Genomic DNA, 19754 nt, shown 5'->3' on the forward strand with positions numbered 1-19754 from the left:
GTCTTTGAAATTTGCTACAGACTCCCAAGATTCCTATCAACCAAATGTGAGAATTTGATTCACATCTCTTCCTCAAGTTTCTAAGAAACTTCTTTGATTGCGTTATTATTCCACAACACTTTAACTAAAGTAATAGTTCGAGTCTGTAGCACTTGTTCTTTTCACTCTAAAATCCACACTGGTTCTTCAGCATAGGTCAGATTTTCTTAAATCTAAAGTGACGCGTAGTCAATAAGGTGGTTGGGGTTAGGGATGTACTTTCTCAACATAGAAACGTGAAAGATGTTGTGTACCTCTGAAAGTGTCAGTGGTAGGGCCACCCTATAAACTATTGGGCCAATCTGATCAGGGATCTCAAAGGGTCCGATATACCAAGGGCTTAACTTGTCATTCCTTACAATCTCATAACTCCTTTCATCAATGCAATTCTCAGAAACACTTTGTCTCCAACGTCAAACTCTAGTTGGTGATAACAATTGTCAGCATAGCTCTTTTGTCAACTCTACTTCCATTCTAACTCCAATTATCTCTACCTTATTTGTGGTTTTCTGGATGATATCTGGCCCCAAAATCTGTCTTTCACCCACCTCATCCCAATACAAGGGAGATATGCACCTCCTACCATATAGTGTTTCATAGGGTGCCATTCCAATACTTGCCTAATAACTATTATAATAGCAAAACTCAATCAACACTAATGTTGCATTCAAGTCCCATTGAAACTCATAACACACACCCTCATCATGTCTTCAAGAATTTGATAGTCCTTCTAACTGTCCATCCGTTTGAGGGTGACAAGTACTATTAAGATTTAAATTAATACCCAAGGCCTCCTGTAAGCTTCTCCAAAATTTCAAAATGAAACAAGGATCTATGTCTGATACGATGGATACCGGCACCCCATGTAATCTTACTATTTCTCGTATATACAACTCAACTAATTTTTTTCATTTTATAGGAAACTTTAATTGGTACGAAGCGAGCGCTCTTCATCAAACAGTTCTCTATCACCCACACCGTATCTTACCCACTTAGTGTCTATAGTAGACTTGTCACAAAATCCATAGAGACATACTCCCACTTCCATTATGGAATTTGAAGTGGCTATAACAGCACTGCTGGTCTGTGATGTTCTACCTTGACTTGCTGACATGGGTTGAACCCAAGATCTTAAGTATCATATAATTATATATCTACATATAGACTTTGATGGTAACAAACAAGTTCAAGCATAAATGAATCTCAATCTCAAGTTATACACATGATGGAGCCAAGCACATCAACGTATCAAGTATGAACAAGAAAGAGAACAAACTTTCAAATAAAACCCTTAAAGTAAATTTTGTACATCTCTTTCAAAATGATGTACAAAATTTAAAAAAGGATTAAGTCTAAAAAAGAATCTTTTCTCAAAAAGCATCAAGTTTCATTTTCTACATGTGTATGATATATTTTAAAATTAAAAGTTTGATTTTTTTAATTTTTGAAAGATGATTAATTATCATTTTTCACATGTGCATAACATGATTAAAAGTTTGGATTTTGAAAATTTGAAAGACAATTGATTGTTATCTCTCATATGTGCATGATAAGTTTGAAATTTTCCAAAAGTAAAGTGATTGACATTCTTTCTGGCATATGCAAAAGGTAGTTTCTTTCATTTGAAAATTTTGAAATGTGAATAATCTTGTATTTGACAGTTACAAAAATGATAAAAAAAATTTTGAAATCTTTAAAAAATGAGTGATGATCCTTTTTTACATTTGAATATTTTGAAATTTGAAAATAAAGTCTCATATGTTTATAAATAGCTCACTTGGGATCTTCAAAATTACAACACTAAATATAAACTACAATCATTACAACATTCATTTATCAAAAGCTTTCAGTCTATCTTCTCTAAATATTGAGACTTAACACTTATTTATTTTAGGAGAGATATAATTTGTATTATATTATTTTCATTTCACTCATTAAGGAGTGTACTTTGATAACCTATCCACTATTAACTCTTGTATAAACAGTAAAAATGTGTATAACCCTTGTGAGTGTAGGACTTCAACATAGGAAATAGTTAAATCATCACTCCTAACGTGATTGTAAGTGTAGAAAATGTTCTACACGGATTTTTTGAAGTGGTATTGCTTAAATGTGTAATAGGTCTCTATCTCTACCAAAAGGAGGTTTAATAGTGAATTTAGTAATCCTCAATAGGTAGCTTAAGTCGTGAACGTAGGCAATGGGTTTAAAACTCGTTAAAATACTGAGTTTGTATGTCTCTTACACTTACTATTTTTATTTACTATTGCTTAGTATTTTATTCACATCTTATCTTGTGTAGTTGATTTATAATTATTAATTTTTTTAAAAACAACCCAATTTACCCTCCTCTTAGGTTAGTTATTTGGGCAATAATTGGTATCAGAGCAATAGCTCTTTTATTAAATTAATTATCTTTTGAGTTAAAGATCTTATTGCTAACAGTTGAGCTACGTTTCGTGAAGGTCAATCCAATGGTTAGTCTCTACTATTTTGTGGAGACAATTACATATTCTAGAAAATTAGAATAAAAATATTCCTTCAGGTTCAATGTTGAGAAATTTGAAAAAATGTTATAAAAGGACATTATATCCTAACAAAATTTGTTGATGTAGTAAAGGTCACAAAAGAAGAAGAAGAGTTGGATCATAAAGACGATAAGTCTCTAACATTGAATGCAACAACCACAAATTTGTTATATTGTACTCTCGATAAAAATGAGTTTAATAGAATAATGACTTGCAAGTCGGCAAAGGAAATTTGGGATCAGTTGGAAGTAACTTATGATGGAACTTCGCAAGTTAATGAATCAAAAAGTTATAGTCTTGCCCATGAATATTTCCACTATGTATACTTATTTTACTAACATGATAAACAGCTTAACAGCTCTTGACAAAATTTATTCAAACGTGAAGATAGTAAGAGATATTATCAACTCTCTGCCAAAATGCTAGAAACCAAAAGTGGCAACAATTCTTGAAGCCATAAACCTTACGAAACTCAAGGTAAATAAGCTCATCAGGTCACTTAACACCCACACGTTAAAAAGAGGAGGAGAAGAAAAAAAAATAAAGAAGAGCCTGTCACTTAAATTTGTTTCTCATGAAAATAAAAGTAATAAAAATAAAGAAATTGACGATAAAGATGAAGAACTTGCTATGTTAATAAGGAGGTTTTAGAAACTTTTTTTTTTTTTTTATTAAATAAAGTTCTTTCAAGGAAACGTTTGAAAGATATATGTAAGAATGATCCTCTAACTTATTACAAATGCAATATGCCTGAATATATCAAGACGAAATGTCCTCTATTAAAGAAATATCAAAACAAAAGCAAGAAATCAATGAAGACCATAACGGATAATGATTCAAGTAATTCAAACATGAAACAGGTAATGAAGAAATGAAAAATCTTATATCGTATGCCTAAAGATGGCCTTGAGGTAACAACTCTTGATAACATTTCAATTGAAAATCCTTCACATGAGGAATTGCATAATTCTTTTGAAAAGTTATATAAAGAACTTGAGAAATTGGATATCAAATATATTTCTTTGAAAAAGAAAAATTCATATTCAACAAATGAAATTGAGGTTTTAAAAAAAGAAAATATCATTTCGAAAAATGAAAATCATGAGTTGAAGAAGAAAGCGACAAATTTAGAAAAGATTGTTATAATCTTTACTAATGGAAAAACAAACTTTGAAAAACTTCTCGATAGTCAAACACGTATTTTAGTAAAGATTATTAAAATCTTTACTAATAAAAAAACAAGCTTTGAAAAACTTCTTGATAGTCAAACACGTATTTTTGACAATGCAAGTTTGGTATATATGCTAAAACAAAAATACAAAACTTATTAAACTTTGTTGACAATCCTTCTAAATCAAAGTCAAGTTTTCAAAACTCATTTTATAAAAACAACTTTTTCAAAGAAAGATACTTTTATAATTACTCAAGTTCTTCATATATGTCACATGTTATTTACAACTTTTGTAGCAGAAATAATCATAATTATCATACTTGTTATATTAGAAAAAAATGTATAATGACTGTTGCCCAGATGACTAACACAAGAGGGGGATGAATTGAGTTGTATTAAAAAAAATAATAATTATAAATCAAATATATAATATAAAAAATAAAAAAAATATGAAATAACAATAAATATAAAGAGTAAGGGTAAGAGAGAAGCAAACTCAGTATGTTAACGAGGTTCAGCCCCACTGCCTACGTCCTCGCCTCAAGCTACCCCTTGAGGATTCTCAAATTCACTATTCAACCTCCTTCAGGTGGAGATAGAAACCTATTACACCTTTGAACAACACCGCTACAAAGGATCCATGTAGAACACCCTCTACACTTGCAATCACCTTATACGTGGTGATTCAACTATTCCCCGTGTAGAATACTTTCTACACACACAAGGGTTATACACGCCCTTTTTCTGATACAAGAGCTGATAGTGGGTAAGTTATCAGAAAACACTCCTCAATGAGTGAAATAAGAACAATACAGCACAAACTATATCTCTCAAAATGAACAAGGATTAAGGTCCAATACTTAGAGAAGAGAGAATGAAAGCTTTGAATGAATGTTGTATGCTCTTGGTGTTGTGAATGTGAAGCTCTCAAATGATCTATTTATAGGCATATGAGACTTCATATTCAAATTTAAAAAGATTCACATGTCAAAGACAACATCATTCACTTTTTCAAAAAATTCAAATAAAAGGTTCTTCTTTTTCAATTGTCAAAGACAACATCATTCACTTTTTCAAAAAAATCAAACCTAATCTTTTACTTTTGACATATGACAAAATGAGCACATTTTCCTTTTCAAAAAATTCAAACCTAATCTTTTACTTTTTGCATATGACAAAATGAGCACACTTTACTTTTCAAATTTTTCAAACAAAATCATCTACCTTTTGTATAAGTCTAAAAAAGCATCAATCACTTTTGAAAATATTCAAATAAAACATGCACATGTGAAAGATGACAATCAATCATTTTTAATATTTTCAAAGTTCAACCCTTTAATCAAGGCATGCACATGCAAAAGATGACAATCAATCATCTTTCAAAATTTTCAAATATAATTTTCAAAAATATTCATGCACATGTAGAAAATGTATTTTAATACTTTATGATAAAATATTAATTTTGAGCATTAATCCTAATTTCGAATTTTGAAGAGATTTACAACATTACTCTATAATTTTAATGTGAACTTGTTCTCTTCTTGCTCATGCTTGTTTCCTTGATGTGCTTGACTCCATTGTGTAGATAACTTGAGTTTGAGACTTCTTTATTCTTTGAATTCATTTGTTATCATCAAAATCCATGTGTAAATATATAATTACACAAAACTTGAAATCTTGGGTTCAACAATGACTATTAGGGTTATATGGATACCTAAAACTTTTGTTTGTTCTAATACTAATAAATGAAGGACCCAAAGAACTTAGGTACCAAGAAAAAATCATTTTAATATTTTTTGTAGGTATGCATGAAATCCTCTATAAACAAAAAAAAAAAAAAAAGAATTGTTTTTAGATAATGAATGCTCAAGACACATGACAAAAGATAAGACTAAGTTCATGGATCTTACATCCAAATAGGAGGTCATATGACATTTCGAGACAACTCAGAAAAAAAAAAAAAAAAAATCATGGGAGTCGGTAAAATTAGTAATGAATATTCTCATAATTGAAGATGTGATGTTTGTTGAAGGTCTAAAGCACAATTTTTTAAGCATAAGTTAGTCCTTACTTTAAATTTGTGCCCTAATAAATAATTTCTCCATTTTTGAATAACCAACACAAGAGCTAACAATTCCTTTTCATAAGTGGATAAGAACATATTTCTACCTTTTAATGCTTGGCTTAAATAAGCTAGTGGCCTCCCTTCTTGTATTAAAACAACTCCCACACCATTTCCAAATGCATCACACTCCACCATGAATATCTTGGAAAAGTCTGGTAAGCCAAGAAAATGGGGGTCACCATGACTTTTTTCAATGCTGCAAAAGCTTGGTTGGCCTCCTCACTCCACTTAAACAAATTCTTCTTGAGTAAAGTAGTTAGAGGGGCTGCAATACTTCCATATCCTTTCACAAACTTCCTGTAGTAGCCTGTTAAACCTAAAAGTCCCTTAAGGCTTTAGGATTCTTAGGTTCAGGCCACTCTATCATAGCTATAATCTCAAGTGAATTTGCTTTAACTCCTTCTTTGGAAATAACATGGCCTAAATATTCACTTCTCGCATTCAAAAACAAATTTTGAAGCCTTGGCATATAGTTGGTGTTGTCTCAAAACTTCCAATACAGCTTTAAGATGTCCTACATGCTCTTCAACAAATTTACTATACACAAGTATATCATAAAAAAATAATAATAATAACACAAACTTCTTGAGATACGGCTAAATATCCCATTCATCATCCCTTGGCAGGTTGATGGAGAATTGGTGAGTCCAAAGCGCATTACTAAAAACTCATAATGCCCCTCATGTGTACAAAAGTTAGTATTGGGTACATCTTCAGGCTTCATCCTGATCTGATGGTAGCTCGATTGTAAATCTAGTTTAAAAAATAACTCAACACCATTAAGCTCATCCAATAACTCATCTATGTTAGGGATGAGAAACTTATCATTGATAGTATCTTTGTTTAGCGCTAAGTAATCAATGCACATGCGCCAACCCCCGTCAACTTTTCTCACCAAAAGGACTGGTGAAGAATATGGACTTTGACTTGGTTGGATAATTCCTGCCTTTAACATTTCCCAAACCAGTTTCTCAATTTCTTCTTTCTGATAATAGGGGTATCGATCGGGCCTAACACATGTTGGTTTTGCTACTTTTTGGAGTTGGATTTGGTGGTCATGACTCCTGGGGGGGTGGGAGTCCATTGGGCTCAGGAAACACTGTTTTGAAATCATTCAAGACAGCTTGTATAGCAGGCTCTGTTGGTGCTCCCCTAGCTTATCATAGATCTCTATGAGTTGCAACCATATTCCTCTTCCTTCTACCAAGGCAGCTTTGCTCAAACTGTGTTCTTCTTTTATAGCCTTATCGGGTAATCTCAAAACCTGCAGAGATAAATTTTCCCCTTCCACAAAGAAACTCATACTTAAATCAACAAAATTCTCCTGAATAGCTCCCAAACTCCTTAACCAATCCACCCCTAGTACAACATCTCACCCTCCTAGAGTTAATAAAAACATTGGCTAAAACGTGACAGCTTTGCATCTTTAAAAGAACTGCCTTATAGCAACCTAGGCAAGGGAGGGTGTCCCTATTAGCAACTTGGACTGCCAAGTGGCCTTCTTCCACTGGTAGTTTGGCCCTTCTTGCTACATTCGCATCAATAAAACTATGTGTACTATCAGTATCAATGAGAACAATGACTGAGCACGTACCAATTTTCTCATCTAACCTCATAGTCTTGGGAGAAGGTGCCCCTACAATAGCATGCAAGGATATGCCTAATAATTCAGCTTCTTGTACTACAGGTAAAACCACTGAATTAGGCTGGTCACAGCCTCTTCTTCTTCCAATTCCTCTCCTTCTTCCTCCTTAAATTCCATTCCTTCTAACAAGTATAACTTTGGCATGCTGCATTTATGTCCAATATGGTACTTTTCATCACAAAAATAACGTAGTCCTTTATCTCTTCTTTCCTGCATTTGGTTGGGCCTTACACGTTTAATGAGATAAAGATTTCTTATTTGGAATAGTGGGTTAGGTTTCAGGTTTTGGGTTGCTGGAAGTCTCAGCACTAGGTTTTGGACTGGTAATCTGGGTATGGCATTTTGTTCAGGTAATCTGAGAGGAGAGGACTTTAGTGTAGGTGAATAAGGGTTATTTTGGGCTTGAGTGTTTCGGTAAGGGAACTATTTTTGGTCACTTCTTCTTCTTGTAGCCGAGCCAAACCAAAAGTAGCAGCAAAGGTGTTTGGTTTAAACATGGTAACAATAATTCACAATTCATCTTTTAAACCACTTAGAAAAGTACTTATACGAAATTCTTCACTTACCCCACTTATTTTGTTGGACAGGATCTCAAAAGTAATTTGGTAATCTTCTATGATCCCCACCTGCCTTAGTTTGGTGAATGCACCCACTGGATCCCCGTATGCTGAAGGCCCAAATCTGGCGCGGAGAGCCTCCAAGAAATCATTCCCATTTGGTCACTGGGCTTGATTCTTTCAGCCAATAATACCAAGTCAGCACCTTCCCTCCCATGTGAAAAGAAAAGATTTCCAGCTTGTGATCCTAAGGAGTGTCAAAATAATTAAAGAACTACTGTGCCTTTAAGATCCATTTGCTAGGATCTCCTCCATCAAAGCGAGGGAAGTCCAATCGAAAAGACTGAGCCTAGATCCCCTTGTGCCCCTCAAACAAAGGATTAGCATATCCTCTTGCACCGTTAGAAGGTCCTTCCCCTAAACTGAGTTTAGTTGTAATTTGTACCGAGCTATCATAGCTTGATGCCAAATTGTTGAGTTGCTATAGCACTCCTTATATTAGCATTCCATCTCTCGACTGCTCCTCTTTTAATGCAGCGGTCTCTCCATGTAAAGAGCTTATTGTGTCTGATAATTGTGCAGTGCTAGTCGTGTCCCTTCAGTCATGTCGCATGAACGCAACTTTAAAACCAATTTGTTATGGTCCAAGGAGTTAACTTGAACAAGTTCTGGTAATTCGAGGCACCGAACCCTCCAGCAAACGCACTCGGCGATTTGTGATTTGATATCCTGATGATTCATTCATATTGCTTTGTCCTTAAATAGACACTACAGATTGCAAATAACAGAAAGAAACTGACCCACTACACACGAACTAGTGCATAAACGAATAACCAACCCACTAACAAGTCATGGCCCATCTCATATAACAGCCCACTGGCTCCGTCTAACCCTATTAAAATAAAGAAAACCAAAATTACCCTTAACAACTTCAACAATTCTTTAACACACGTATCACTACTAACACTTGAGCAATTTTTGGCGTGTAACAGGAAATTAGGAGAGATTTAAGGGTAAAGTCTTCGAGTTTGTCGTGTTTGTGTTTTTGAGTTATTTTCTAATCAATTATATCAGTAAAATGTAACGTAATTTTTTTTAATTTAAACAAGAGCCGGTAGAACTCCACGTCAGTGGTGTGCGCAAAAACGAGTGAGCGTAGCGGAATTGTTTTTGTTTATAAATAGCCCCAAATCGATTTCTTCTACAGTTCTCTATTTTCGTCGTTCCTCTTCAATCGCTATCTTCTTCTTCTTCTTATTCTTCTTTCTGTTGAGAATTCGCTCCCTTTTCACGTCGACGAGAGGTGCCACACCCTACACCAATGGCGATGGAGGGTAATAACAGGATGTACCATCTTTTCGTTAAGCTATTAGACGGCAAAACCCTTACCCTCAGATTCGCCTCCCCAACTGTCTCCGCCATCGCCATCAAGAGCCGTCTCCATGAAATCACCCGAATACCCTCCTGCCACCAGCGCCTCCTCACCGGCGTCCATCAGATCTCTGATGAATCCACGATCTCGTGCCCCGACGACGGCGTGGCGATCTTCCCCACCGTCAATCTCCTCCTCCGCCTTGTCGGCGGAAAGGGAGGGTTCGGTTCGCTCCTGCGTGGTGCCGCGACGAAGGCCGGGCAGAAGAAGACGAATAACTTCGACGCGTGCCGCGACATGAGTGGGCGGCGGCTGCGGCACGTGAATGCGGAGAAGAAGTTGGAGGAGTGGATGGCGGAGGAGGAACAGAGGAAGCTCGAGAGGATAGCTGAGGAGTTCATAAAGAAGAAGGCCAAGAAGGGGAAGAAGGGGGTTGGGGAAGGTGAGGCCGAGAAGTATGTGGCGAAGTATCGGGAGGAGTCGGAACGGTGCGTCGCTGAGGTCCTTGATTCGGTGAACGACGCAGTGAAGCGGAAGGGTGGACCGGCTGGGGGAGCGGAGGCGAAGCGTTTGAAGATTTGGTAAGTTAGTGTTTCGATTTGGTTTCATATGATCATATTATGTATTTATGTTTGATAACCGGTCTAGAATTGGTGTCTATCTTTGTGCAATAGTACGTCGTTTTTCGTTGAGCTGTGTTCTACTCATATATATCAAGCTATTTGACACACCGGTTAGGTACTTAGATGCATAGAAAAAGTGCAAAAAGGAATAAAAATTAAATTTAAAACCAGTATTTGTTGGTTTGATTTTGTCCGAATAAAGTTTAGGGTTTTTTTCTTCATGATTTAGTTCCCTAATTATGGCATTTGAAAGAGCGCTAGAAACCAGCCTATAGAACTCTAAACCTATGAGATAGGCACAAAAGGGTCTGGGGATGTCTTTCGTCAGTCAGCACCTTCAATAGCCAGTGGGACAGATGCCACACAAATTCGATTCCAGATTCAAGATCGGGTGAGACTGATGAACAGGCGGGTGGGGATGCAACTGGCTGCAAGGGATTGACTGAATAGAACAGGTGTGGCAGGGAAGGGATATTGAATGGAAAGAGTGAGTGAAGTCCAGAATTGAACTATGTGTTGATTATTTGCTTACAAGAAACGAATTAAAGATGCATCATTATCAGCATTGAACTTTATGTTAAAATTTAGCTTGACCAAACCAGAGAGTGATATTGGGTTTAGATAAGTGCGGCGTTTTTCTTTATAATGGAATAATTCTGTAGAAACCTTCTACAGAATTTACGTATAAAAAAAAATTCAGTAGAACCTTCTAGCAAACAAGAGGTTTTGTTGTTATTATCCCCTTGTGTGTGGTATACGTTGATACTCATTGCAGGTTAATTTTATTTTAAGTTTTTTGATGTTTGCAACGGTTGAGTTTTTCAGGATGGGAAAGCGAAAAATGGCAGAAAGTGATAGCGATGATACGGATGAGGATGGCAGTGATGAGGAAGAAGAAAGGGAGAAATCTGTTGTATTAAATAATGGTAACAATTCTGATTCAAGCAAGGAAGCTGAGGGGAGTTTTGGTTCAGTTACTGGTGGAAAACATGAGGACGCATTTTCTGGTGGACCATCCTGTGAAAGTGGTTCAGAGGAAGACAAAGAGACTGTTATGCAGGGAATGGTGGAATCTGGTGGTTGCAAAGTTAGGGAATCTCTTCATTCTGATGCAGTTGAACCAGAAAGTAATGACAAGAAGAATTCTCGAAGTACAACTGTACCTTGTTTGGAGACTGCATTAGTTTCGGAATCTGAAGCATTGCCAGCTGAAAAGCTGGAAGAAGCAACCAGTGAACTCCCCAATGGCTTGAGTGCAGAAAACGAGGATGGTCTTGAAAGTGCATCAGCTGATGCTGAAGCCAATTCCTCAGAGTCTAAATCTAGAGTTCTTGAGGAAACAGTTGCCGGTGAAAATACTGAAGAAATGGAGAAGCCCCTAAATTTTGATGAATTTAATACAGCTGCAGAGATGGAGGTATGCTTAATGAGACTGATCTCTGATTTCTACATTTTTCTCTTTGCTGTATGTTCTTGAGATTGATTTACTTTCAATTAATGTTTGTATTTTCATTTTTCTCTAAAGATATGGATTATCTTTGTTCCTTTGGTAGTAATAAATATGTTACCTTTGTACGGCTTGGTCAGGTTGCTTTTTTTTCTTTTTTAAGTCTGCAATCAAAAAACTGATTCCATATATATAAGGTTAGGACGCCATCATTCGCCCATTTGTTAAGGAAATAAAAGACGAGTAGATCCAAACTCTTTGGGTGATGTCTAGTATATTTTCTTTGGCTCTTGGCATGCACCCGGCATGATTTGGGATTTCTCAAATTGCCAAATTGTGCTGTGTCACGTTGGAGTTGTGTTGAAGATGACTCAAGCGTAAGTGGTGCTATATTTGAAGGGTCGTGTCCATTTGAAGCTGCCTATTTTTCCATTATATCTTTGCAGAGACTTGGATACTTATCCTTCCCTTTTACATATTTGGGGGGCACATCCTAAAAACACCCAATCTTCACCTTATAAGATAAGATGAAGGGTTTTTGCAGCTACTGTGAACGATGATGAGGTGAAACTTTGAGATTGGGGAGGTTTGAGAGGTTGAAGGAATTTTCATTTAACTGTATAGCAGTCATTGTTTATGTGATTCAGCGTGTTTACGTGTTTCCATCGCATTTTGTTTATCTTATAGGATATGTTTTCATTTGGTGGCTTGCATTTTGTACTGCCGACTCTTATGTTGATTAGTAAGCTTATTGTCAGATGTCAAGTAAATAAAGAAGTTTTACACATCAATATATATTGTTAAGAAAAGAAATAGAAATGTTCTTTCCTTTTCTGCTGTTTGTCTTGATCTTGAAGCTGTGATTTATGCATGGTCTTTGTTGAACGAATTTCAAGGCTGCATATATGCAAGCCATTATGCCTTCCCATGTCATTTTGGTTACTATTATTGACATTATTCAAGCCCCAATGTTCAGTTAATGAGGCTGATTCTACATCATCTCTAATGTTTTCTTTTTGCCACGACCATAATGGATTGCAGGTACTTGGCATGGAAAGGTTGAAGTCGGAATTGCAAGCACGTGGATTAAAATGTGGGGGTACTTTGCAAGAGCGTGCTGCCAGGATTTTCCTGCTAAAATCTACACCTTTGGATAAGCTCCCTAAGAAGCTGCTGGCTAAAAAATGATGCCAACATGTGTTTGTTCTGTTCCTCTCACTTTTTAAATATAACTACTTAGGTTGAATCATCCTGTATAATTTTTTTTTTTTTTTTTTTTTTCTTTACTCACTTCTGTTCAACTGCATATGGCTTGTAATATGTACGACATCTGGATTTCGCTGCTTCTTCTTCTTCTTCTTCTTCTTCTTCTTCTTCTTCTAACTACAATAATCAAGACATGCTTCATAATGCAAATCTTGAACGTCTACTGTATTCACATCAGTTGAAGGGCTAATATAGATATCTCTCTTGCTTCAACCAGGAACTGTAGTAAATTATTTTTATTTCTTATGCTGGTAAATAAGCACTTTTGTAAGATCAGGTTGTTGGTTTAGGAACTGAAATGGAAGGTAAAAGAGAACACTTATCGTCTCTTATCTCTTACACTATTTATTAATATGTGATTTGCCCCGGTGTGTCCCCCGTGGGGTGCTCCAGTACTCTTTGTAGGGCTAGAAAAAAAATAAAAAAAAAAATTCAGTCGAGCAGGACCACAGCATCCGGTATAATTTTTGTATTTTGAAAACTGATTTGAACCAAAATGGACCAGTATATATATTTTTTAATTTTTTATATTATATAAAATATTATATATATAACTTTTTATATCATATTATATATGTTATACTTTAAATTGCTAATTAATATAACAAAATATTTTAATCTTATTATTCATTTCTATTAATTTTATAACATAAAATTAATATAATATAAAATTTTCATATTAAACAGAAAAATTAATATTAAACTATTAATATAAACTTACTAATTCTGATATATCTCTTATACCATAAAAGTGGCTATCCTTAATTGAACAGGGATGAACAATAACTTTTGTTCGGCACTTTCTTTATTTTTCGTTTCTGCCTCTATGTAGAGCTCGTTATTATTACAGTTTTGTCTTGGCTTTTGTATTTTACATTCTGCTTGTGTCCCTTTGCGAGTATTTTTATTTCAATGTTGCCTCTGGTTCCTGTGTTATTTGATTTTTTTTTTATTCTGCCGATGCCCCTGTTTGACAAAGTATTATTACGTCTTTACCCTTGATTGATGAACAGTGTTTCTTCAACCACCATTTTTTTCACAATTTTGCCTGTGTTTTCTCGATAAATTCCCTTCCCTTTTGTGTTTTGAGTTCTTCTATACAAGGACCTACTGTTCACGCAACCTCCCCACTCCACCTACGTGGTAAATTAATATTTTTTTTTTTTTAGGGAAAATGCGGGCATTTTGGTCAGATTTTAGATTTCAATTCCATACCCCCCCCCTCCGCATTCTTCATTTGTGCTGCATTCTCCCGCATCCTCCCCCCTCCCCCCCTGGTCGTTTTTTGTGAAGTCGAACGTTGGCCGGCGCTGGCCGCACAGCAGGTGAAAAATACTCTGGAAAGGGGGTTGTTGCAGCACTATGGCACCGTGTGGGTCCATCATTCCGACACGGTGTTGGGTCGGTCGGCTGGGTTTGAGTCATTGCAGAACCCCGATCGCGGTGGGCAAGGTGGTCCACGTCTGTTGCCGGAAGTCGAGTGGCACAAACAGAACCAAGCGGAACTGTTCTGAGAGAAGGGAATCGGGTCCACTATCAACGTCGGCAACAATCCGTGGTGGTAATCACCAAGCTCCGGCTGGTATATTTCCGTAAGTCCCTCCTCGACCGTAAGTCCCTCCTCAAGTGTCGATTAATTCAATATATGTATGAAAATTTTTTCCTTTTCTTGAAGCTTCTGTTATTACGTTTAGTATTAAAGGAGAATTTTATATTTGTTGGATGTAAATATTTGGGTATGTCGAAGAGGTTGATGTTCTGGTGTTAAAGTGATGAATTCGAATTTTTTTGATCTGTTGCTTATAATTGTGTTAGGGTTTGCTGCATGTTTATAGGGTTTTGATTCCCTTGCTGTTTGAAGATGCATGGCATTTACGGCATGATGTTTTGGTTAACAATCTGGGGCATTTCGAAATATTTCCTTCTATAAATATGTAGAACAGAATTAGACATGGACTTTAAGTCCGATTCTGGAGGCTCAGTTGAAGCTTACTGGTTTAGAAATTGTAGGTGATGTATGTACCTAGCTGTATGCCAAAGTAGGTGTTGTTTAGTTTAACTTATAGTTTGTGATTTCATTTGGCACCTGAGAGGTGAAAGTCAGTATGGATCATTTGGGTTTTTATGAAATGAATTTGATTGTGATAATCATGATGCTGCTTTTGTGTTTGTTGATGCATGAGATTGGAATGGAGGGAATAACAAATTGTCAATTGAATGGAGGACCCACCTGATTAACATGATTTTCCTTTCTTCTTGTTAAAATTTTGTTATTCATAATCACAAGGAGGCAATGACTGACTTCGTTTAGCTCTTTTGAGAGGGAAATCAAAAACCCATGACCCCATCTATCTTTAAATTTCTCCAGCTCATTTACAGCCTCTTCTTCTTCTTCTTCTTCTTTTGTGTGTGTGTGTGTGTGTGTGTGTGTGTGTGTGTGTGTGTGTGTGTGTGTGTGTGTGTGTGTGTGTGTGCAGAATGAACAAAAATATTTAAGGACAAGACCATAAATAATACATAGTGGGCCTCCCATGAATTTGACTAATTTGGTGTGACATGGCACATAGAATCTGTTTTAGCAGCCAAAAATCCTGCCTTGGATATCCGTTAGCTTGCTTATCGCATTTACAAGTGACCTTTTTGCTCTTGAATGGGACTACTTGTAATGAGGTTTTTGGGCAGTTTTTGGCAAGCTCTTGAACATCTAATTAGGGGTGTTTATTTTCTGTACTTGGAGTATGCCTAATTAGGTTATGAGGATTGATTATGAGGGTTAGATAGCATTTTTCCTGGTTATTTTTAATTTTTTTGACATTATATTTTGAATGCATGTTGCAGTTGCCTGATTAGGGTAATGTGGTGGTTGAGGGATTTCTTATGTTGATGCATTATTCTTGTTCCCAATACTTAGTCCAGCAATCGTGATGGGCAAAGAGGAATATGGAAGGCCACCCAGGCCATCTACATCGACTTCTACCACCCATGTAGGATACACACAAGTTATTTGATTCTATTATGTTGTCAAAAGCTTTCCTGTTACATTTACTTAATCCATTAAAGGTGCTTTTTTTGTATGTTATAGGGATATTATGGTACTATAAATCCATATAATCCACCATATATGATGCCTTCAAATACATTTCCAATTCCATATCCATATGCTTGGGGTAGCCAGGTAAAGTTATTTTACCTTTTCCTATATATATATATTAATTTTGTTGCGTGGGTTTGAGTTATTATAACCCAGTGGGTAGGTAACTGCAATATGTCGCAGTGCCACCCTTTGGACCAAACATGGCATCCTCAATGGTGAGTAATCCGAAGGAGTTGGGTCGAGATGAAGATACAAACCAGGTAGGAGGCTTCATTCGAATCTTGCAACCATTTTATAAAAAATTTTTGGGGTTAGTGCGTGCGTGGGTTTGGGTTCTTCTAACATAGTCAGAGTTCGTGCAGTATGTGCCAATGCGATCCTTTGGACCAATGATGCTATCTCCTCCGTGGAGTAATCCGGAGGAGTTCAGCCGAGGTGAACATACCACGCAGGTAGTTCACCTCAATCTCATCTTTAATATTTTTTTGAATTTAATTAATTATGTTTTTATTTTTAATTTATGGTTTGGGAGCGGGTTTGGAGCATTTCTAATAGTGGGGTGGGTAACTGCAGTATGTGGCAATGCCACCCCCCTTCGCAATGCCACCATTTGTCCCTTCGTTGCCATCCCCTCCTGTGAGTAATCCGGAAGAGCTCAGCCGAGGTGAACACACCACGCAGGTAGTGAACCAACCAATCTTATCTTTAAGATTTTTTTGAATTTAATTAAATATGTTTTTATTTTTAATTTTTGGTTTGGGAGCGGGTTTGGAGCATTTCTAACACAGTGGGGTGGGTAACTGCAGTATGTGGCAATGCCACCCCCCTTCGCAATGCCACCATTTGTCCCTTCATTGCCATCCCCTCCGTCAAGTAATCCGGAGGAGTTCAGCCGAGGTGAACCCCAAACCACGCAGGTAGTTCACCTCAATCTGACCTTTAATATTTTTTATTATTTAATTAATTATCTTCGTTATTTATTTTTTTTTTGCGTGCGTGTGTTTGATATATTAACACAGTGGATGGGTATTCGCAATATGTTGCAATGCCACCCCCTTCGCAAAACCAACCTTTGGACCTCCGTGTCCATCCCCTCCGTTGAGTATTCCTGAGGAGTTGAGACGACCTGAAGATTCGATGCAGGTGGCTGACTTCATTATTTTGCTGCAACTCTATATTTCCCATGAAGGATATTTTTTGTTAGACTAGTGCGTGCGTGGGTTTCAGTTATTCTAACACAGTGCAACTTTGTGGGTAACTGCAGTATTCCTCATTGCCACCCTTTGGACCAACCATGCCATCCCCTACGTCGAGTAATCCTGATGAGTCGAGACGAGTTGAAAATACAACTCAGGTAGTTCACTTCAGTCTATTTTCCTTGTTTTTTCTTCTACCTCCATATTTTCCTTACTGATTAACACAGTAAGGAAAATACAGCATTCAACAATGCCACCGTGCGGACCAAGTACCCCCTACCCACATTGCGCAACTGAAATACATGTTGGAGGTACACGTTTAGTCATACGAGTTAACATCCCATGCCATATTGTTAAAACCTAATATTGGTTATATTTATTTTCAGAAACTGAACCGAACATAAATATATCGCCAGATGCGGAGGGGATGAATGATCTATCAGATGATGATGAGAAAGTTGACCCTCCAATAGCTGGTATGAAATTTCCATCTGATAATGAGGTTTTGCTGTATTACAAACGATATGCCAAACAAGAGGGTTTTGGTGTTATTATCAAACGGACAAAGAGAGATCTAGATGGGAATGCCAAATATGTGACGATTGGCTGTGCACGTGGGGGAAGGTATTATCCAAGCTATAGTAATTTAGCTAAGCCCCAACCAACGACAAAAACCGATTGTAAGGCAAAAGTAAATGCTCAGGTTGTGAATGGTGAATGGGTGTTGACCAGTGTTGAACTGCTTCACAACCATAGTACTGTTAGCCCAAAGAATTCTAGATTCTTTAGATCTCACATAGTTTTAGATGAATACAGTCAAAGGATGCTCTATTTGAATGACAGCGGATATTCAGATGAATAAAAATTTCCAAACACTTGTAACTGAAGCTGAGGGGTTTGAGAATTTGGAGTTCCAAGAGAAAGATTGCAGGAATTATATCGACAAAGCCAGATATTTAAGAATGGGTAAAGGAGGTGGTGAAGCACCAAATGACTACTTTACAAGAATGAGGAAAATGAATGATGGGTTTGTGTCCGTCATGGATGTGGATGATGAGTTTAGAGTCAGGAATGTATTTTGGGCTGACGCACGAAGTCGGGCAGCATATGAGTTTTTTGGAGATGTTATCACTTTTGATACTACGTACCTAACAAATAGGTACGGAATGTCGTTTGCTCCCTTCGTTGGTGTCAACCATCATGGACAGTTCATACTTCTGGGGGCAGGGTTGATATCAAGCGAGGATACAAGTACGTTTGTTTGGTTGTTTGAAGCATGGTTAGAATACATGAATGGACGGGCACCCCAAGCCATTATAACAGACCAAGACCGTGCAATGAAGAATGTCATTGGCATTGTATTCCCGCAAACAAGGCATAGATACTGTCTCTGGCATATAATGCGGAAATTGCCAGAGAAATTGGGATCCCATAGTGATTACGACGCAGGGTTGAAGGCCAGCATTCAGAATGCAGTCTATGACACACAGACTTGTGATGAATTTGAGGAGAAATGGCAGCAGCTAATTCATAAGTATGGCCTAATGGGAAATGCATGGTTGGAGGGGTTGTACACAGAGAGGTCTTTTTGGGTACCGGTTTATTTGAAAGGTGTATTTTGGACAGGTATGAGCACTACCCAGCGGTCTAAAAGCATGAACGCCTTCTTCGACGGATATGTCCATTCCGGTATGACGTTGAAAGAATTTGTCGATCAATATAATAATGCTTTGAGGAAGAAGGTGGAGACAGAGACGGCAGCTGATTTCCAATCATGTAACCAAACGATCCCATGTGTTTCGTCATTCAAAATTGAGAGACAGTTTCAATCATTGTATACAAATGCTAAATTTAAAGAGGTTCAATCCGAGGTTTGGGGGATGCTTTTATGTAACCCTTCGCTTGTCAGCACACAAGGCAGCATTTCTGCTTTCGATGTGCTCAAAGAGATTTCCACCCCCGATGGACAAACCAAAATTGTGAAATACAACGTTTACTTGAATGAAGAGGAATTCGAAGTTAAATGCACTTGTGGCCTGTTTGAAATGAGGGAGATTATCTGTAGGCATGCATTTAAAGTCTGTCAACTGAAGTACATTCATCACGTGCCAGATAAATATGTCTTAGATCGATGGAGGAAAGACATAAAGAGATCTTACAGGCTGGTTAAGAGTAGCTATGATGATTGTCGGGGCAATACGGATTCAAGGCGGCATGACGTTGTTGTTAAACGATGTCTAAGATTTGTGAGACGTGTACCATGGAATGATGAGCATGTTAGTTCTTTCTTTCAGCTATTGGAAGAGTTTAAGCAGAAGGTAGTAGGATTACAGGCTGAGTCAGGATCAACGAGGTTGAAATCGAATGTCGATGCCGATAGAGGTAAGAAAATATTAAGTCCACATGTTGTTCGTGGGAAGGGGAGACTGCCAACTCGAAGAAAGGTCCCAATGGTCGAGAAGGCTAGGAGGAAGTGAAAGAAGAAACAGGTACTTTCGCATAAATATCTCTCATTTTTATGTGTAGGAATTTCTATTCGTACACAGCTGATTTCTTCCTAATGGGTAATTTTCTATTTTCCATTTTAGACTTATAGGAGAATATTTGTGGAGGAAGAGCAAATTGGCCATCCTAAGCCAGCAGAAGAAGTTGGAGGTGGTATTGACTAGGTTGTGCTCCCAACCCAGTGTA

General features: G+C 37.1%; 1 protein-coding gene across 1 annotated transcript; it reads left to right on the forward strand.

Moving 5' to 3' along the window:
• The first annotated feature begins 9219 nt into the window (after positions 1-9219).
• On the forward strand, positions 9220-12986 carry LOC122299789 (replication stress response regulator SDE2). The gene is made up of 3 exons (XM_043110239.1): positions 9220-10018; positions 10886-11477; positions 12549-12986. Exons 1-3 carry the CDS (start codon positions 9387-9389, stop codon positions 12693-12695), a joined length of 1371 nt encoding a protein of 456 aa, XP_042966173.1. The 5' UTR covers positions 9220-9386; the 3' UTR covers positions 12696-12986.
• Positions 12987-19754: the final 6768 nt, after the last annotated feature.

This window comes from Carya illinoinensis, chromosome 2, assembly GCF_018687715.1.
Source record: "Carya illinoinensis cultivar Pawnee chromosome 2, C.illinoinensisPawnee_v1, whole genome shotgun sequence".
In the NCBI taxonomy this organism is placed as follows: domain Eukaryota; kingdom Viridiplantae; phylum Streptophyta; class Magnoliopsida; order Fagales; family Juglandaceae; genus Carya; species Carya illinoinensis.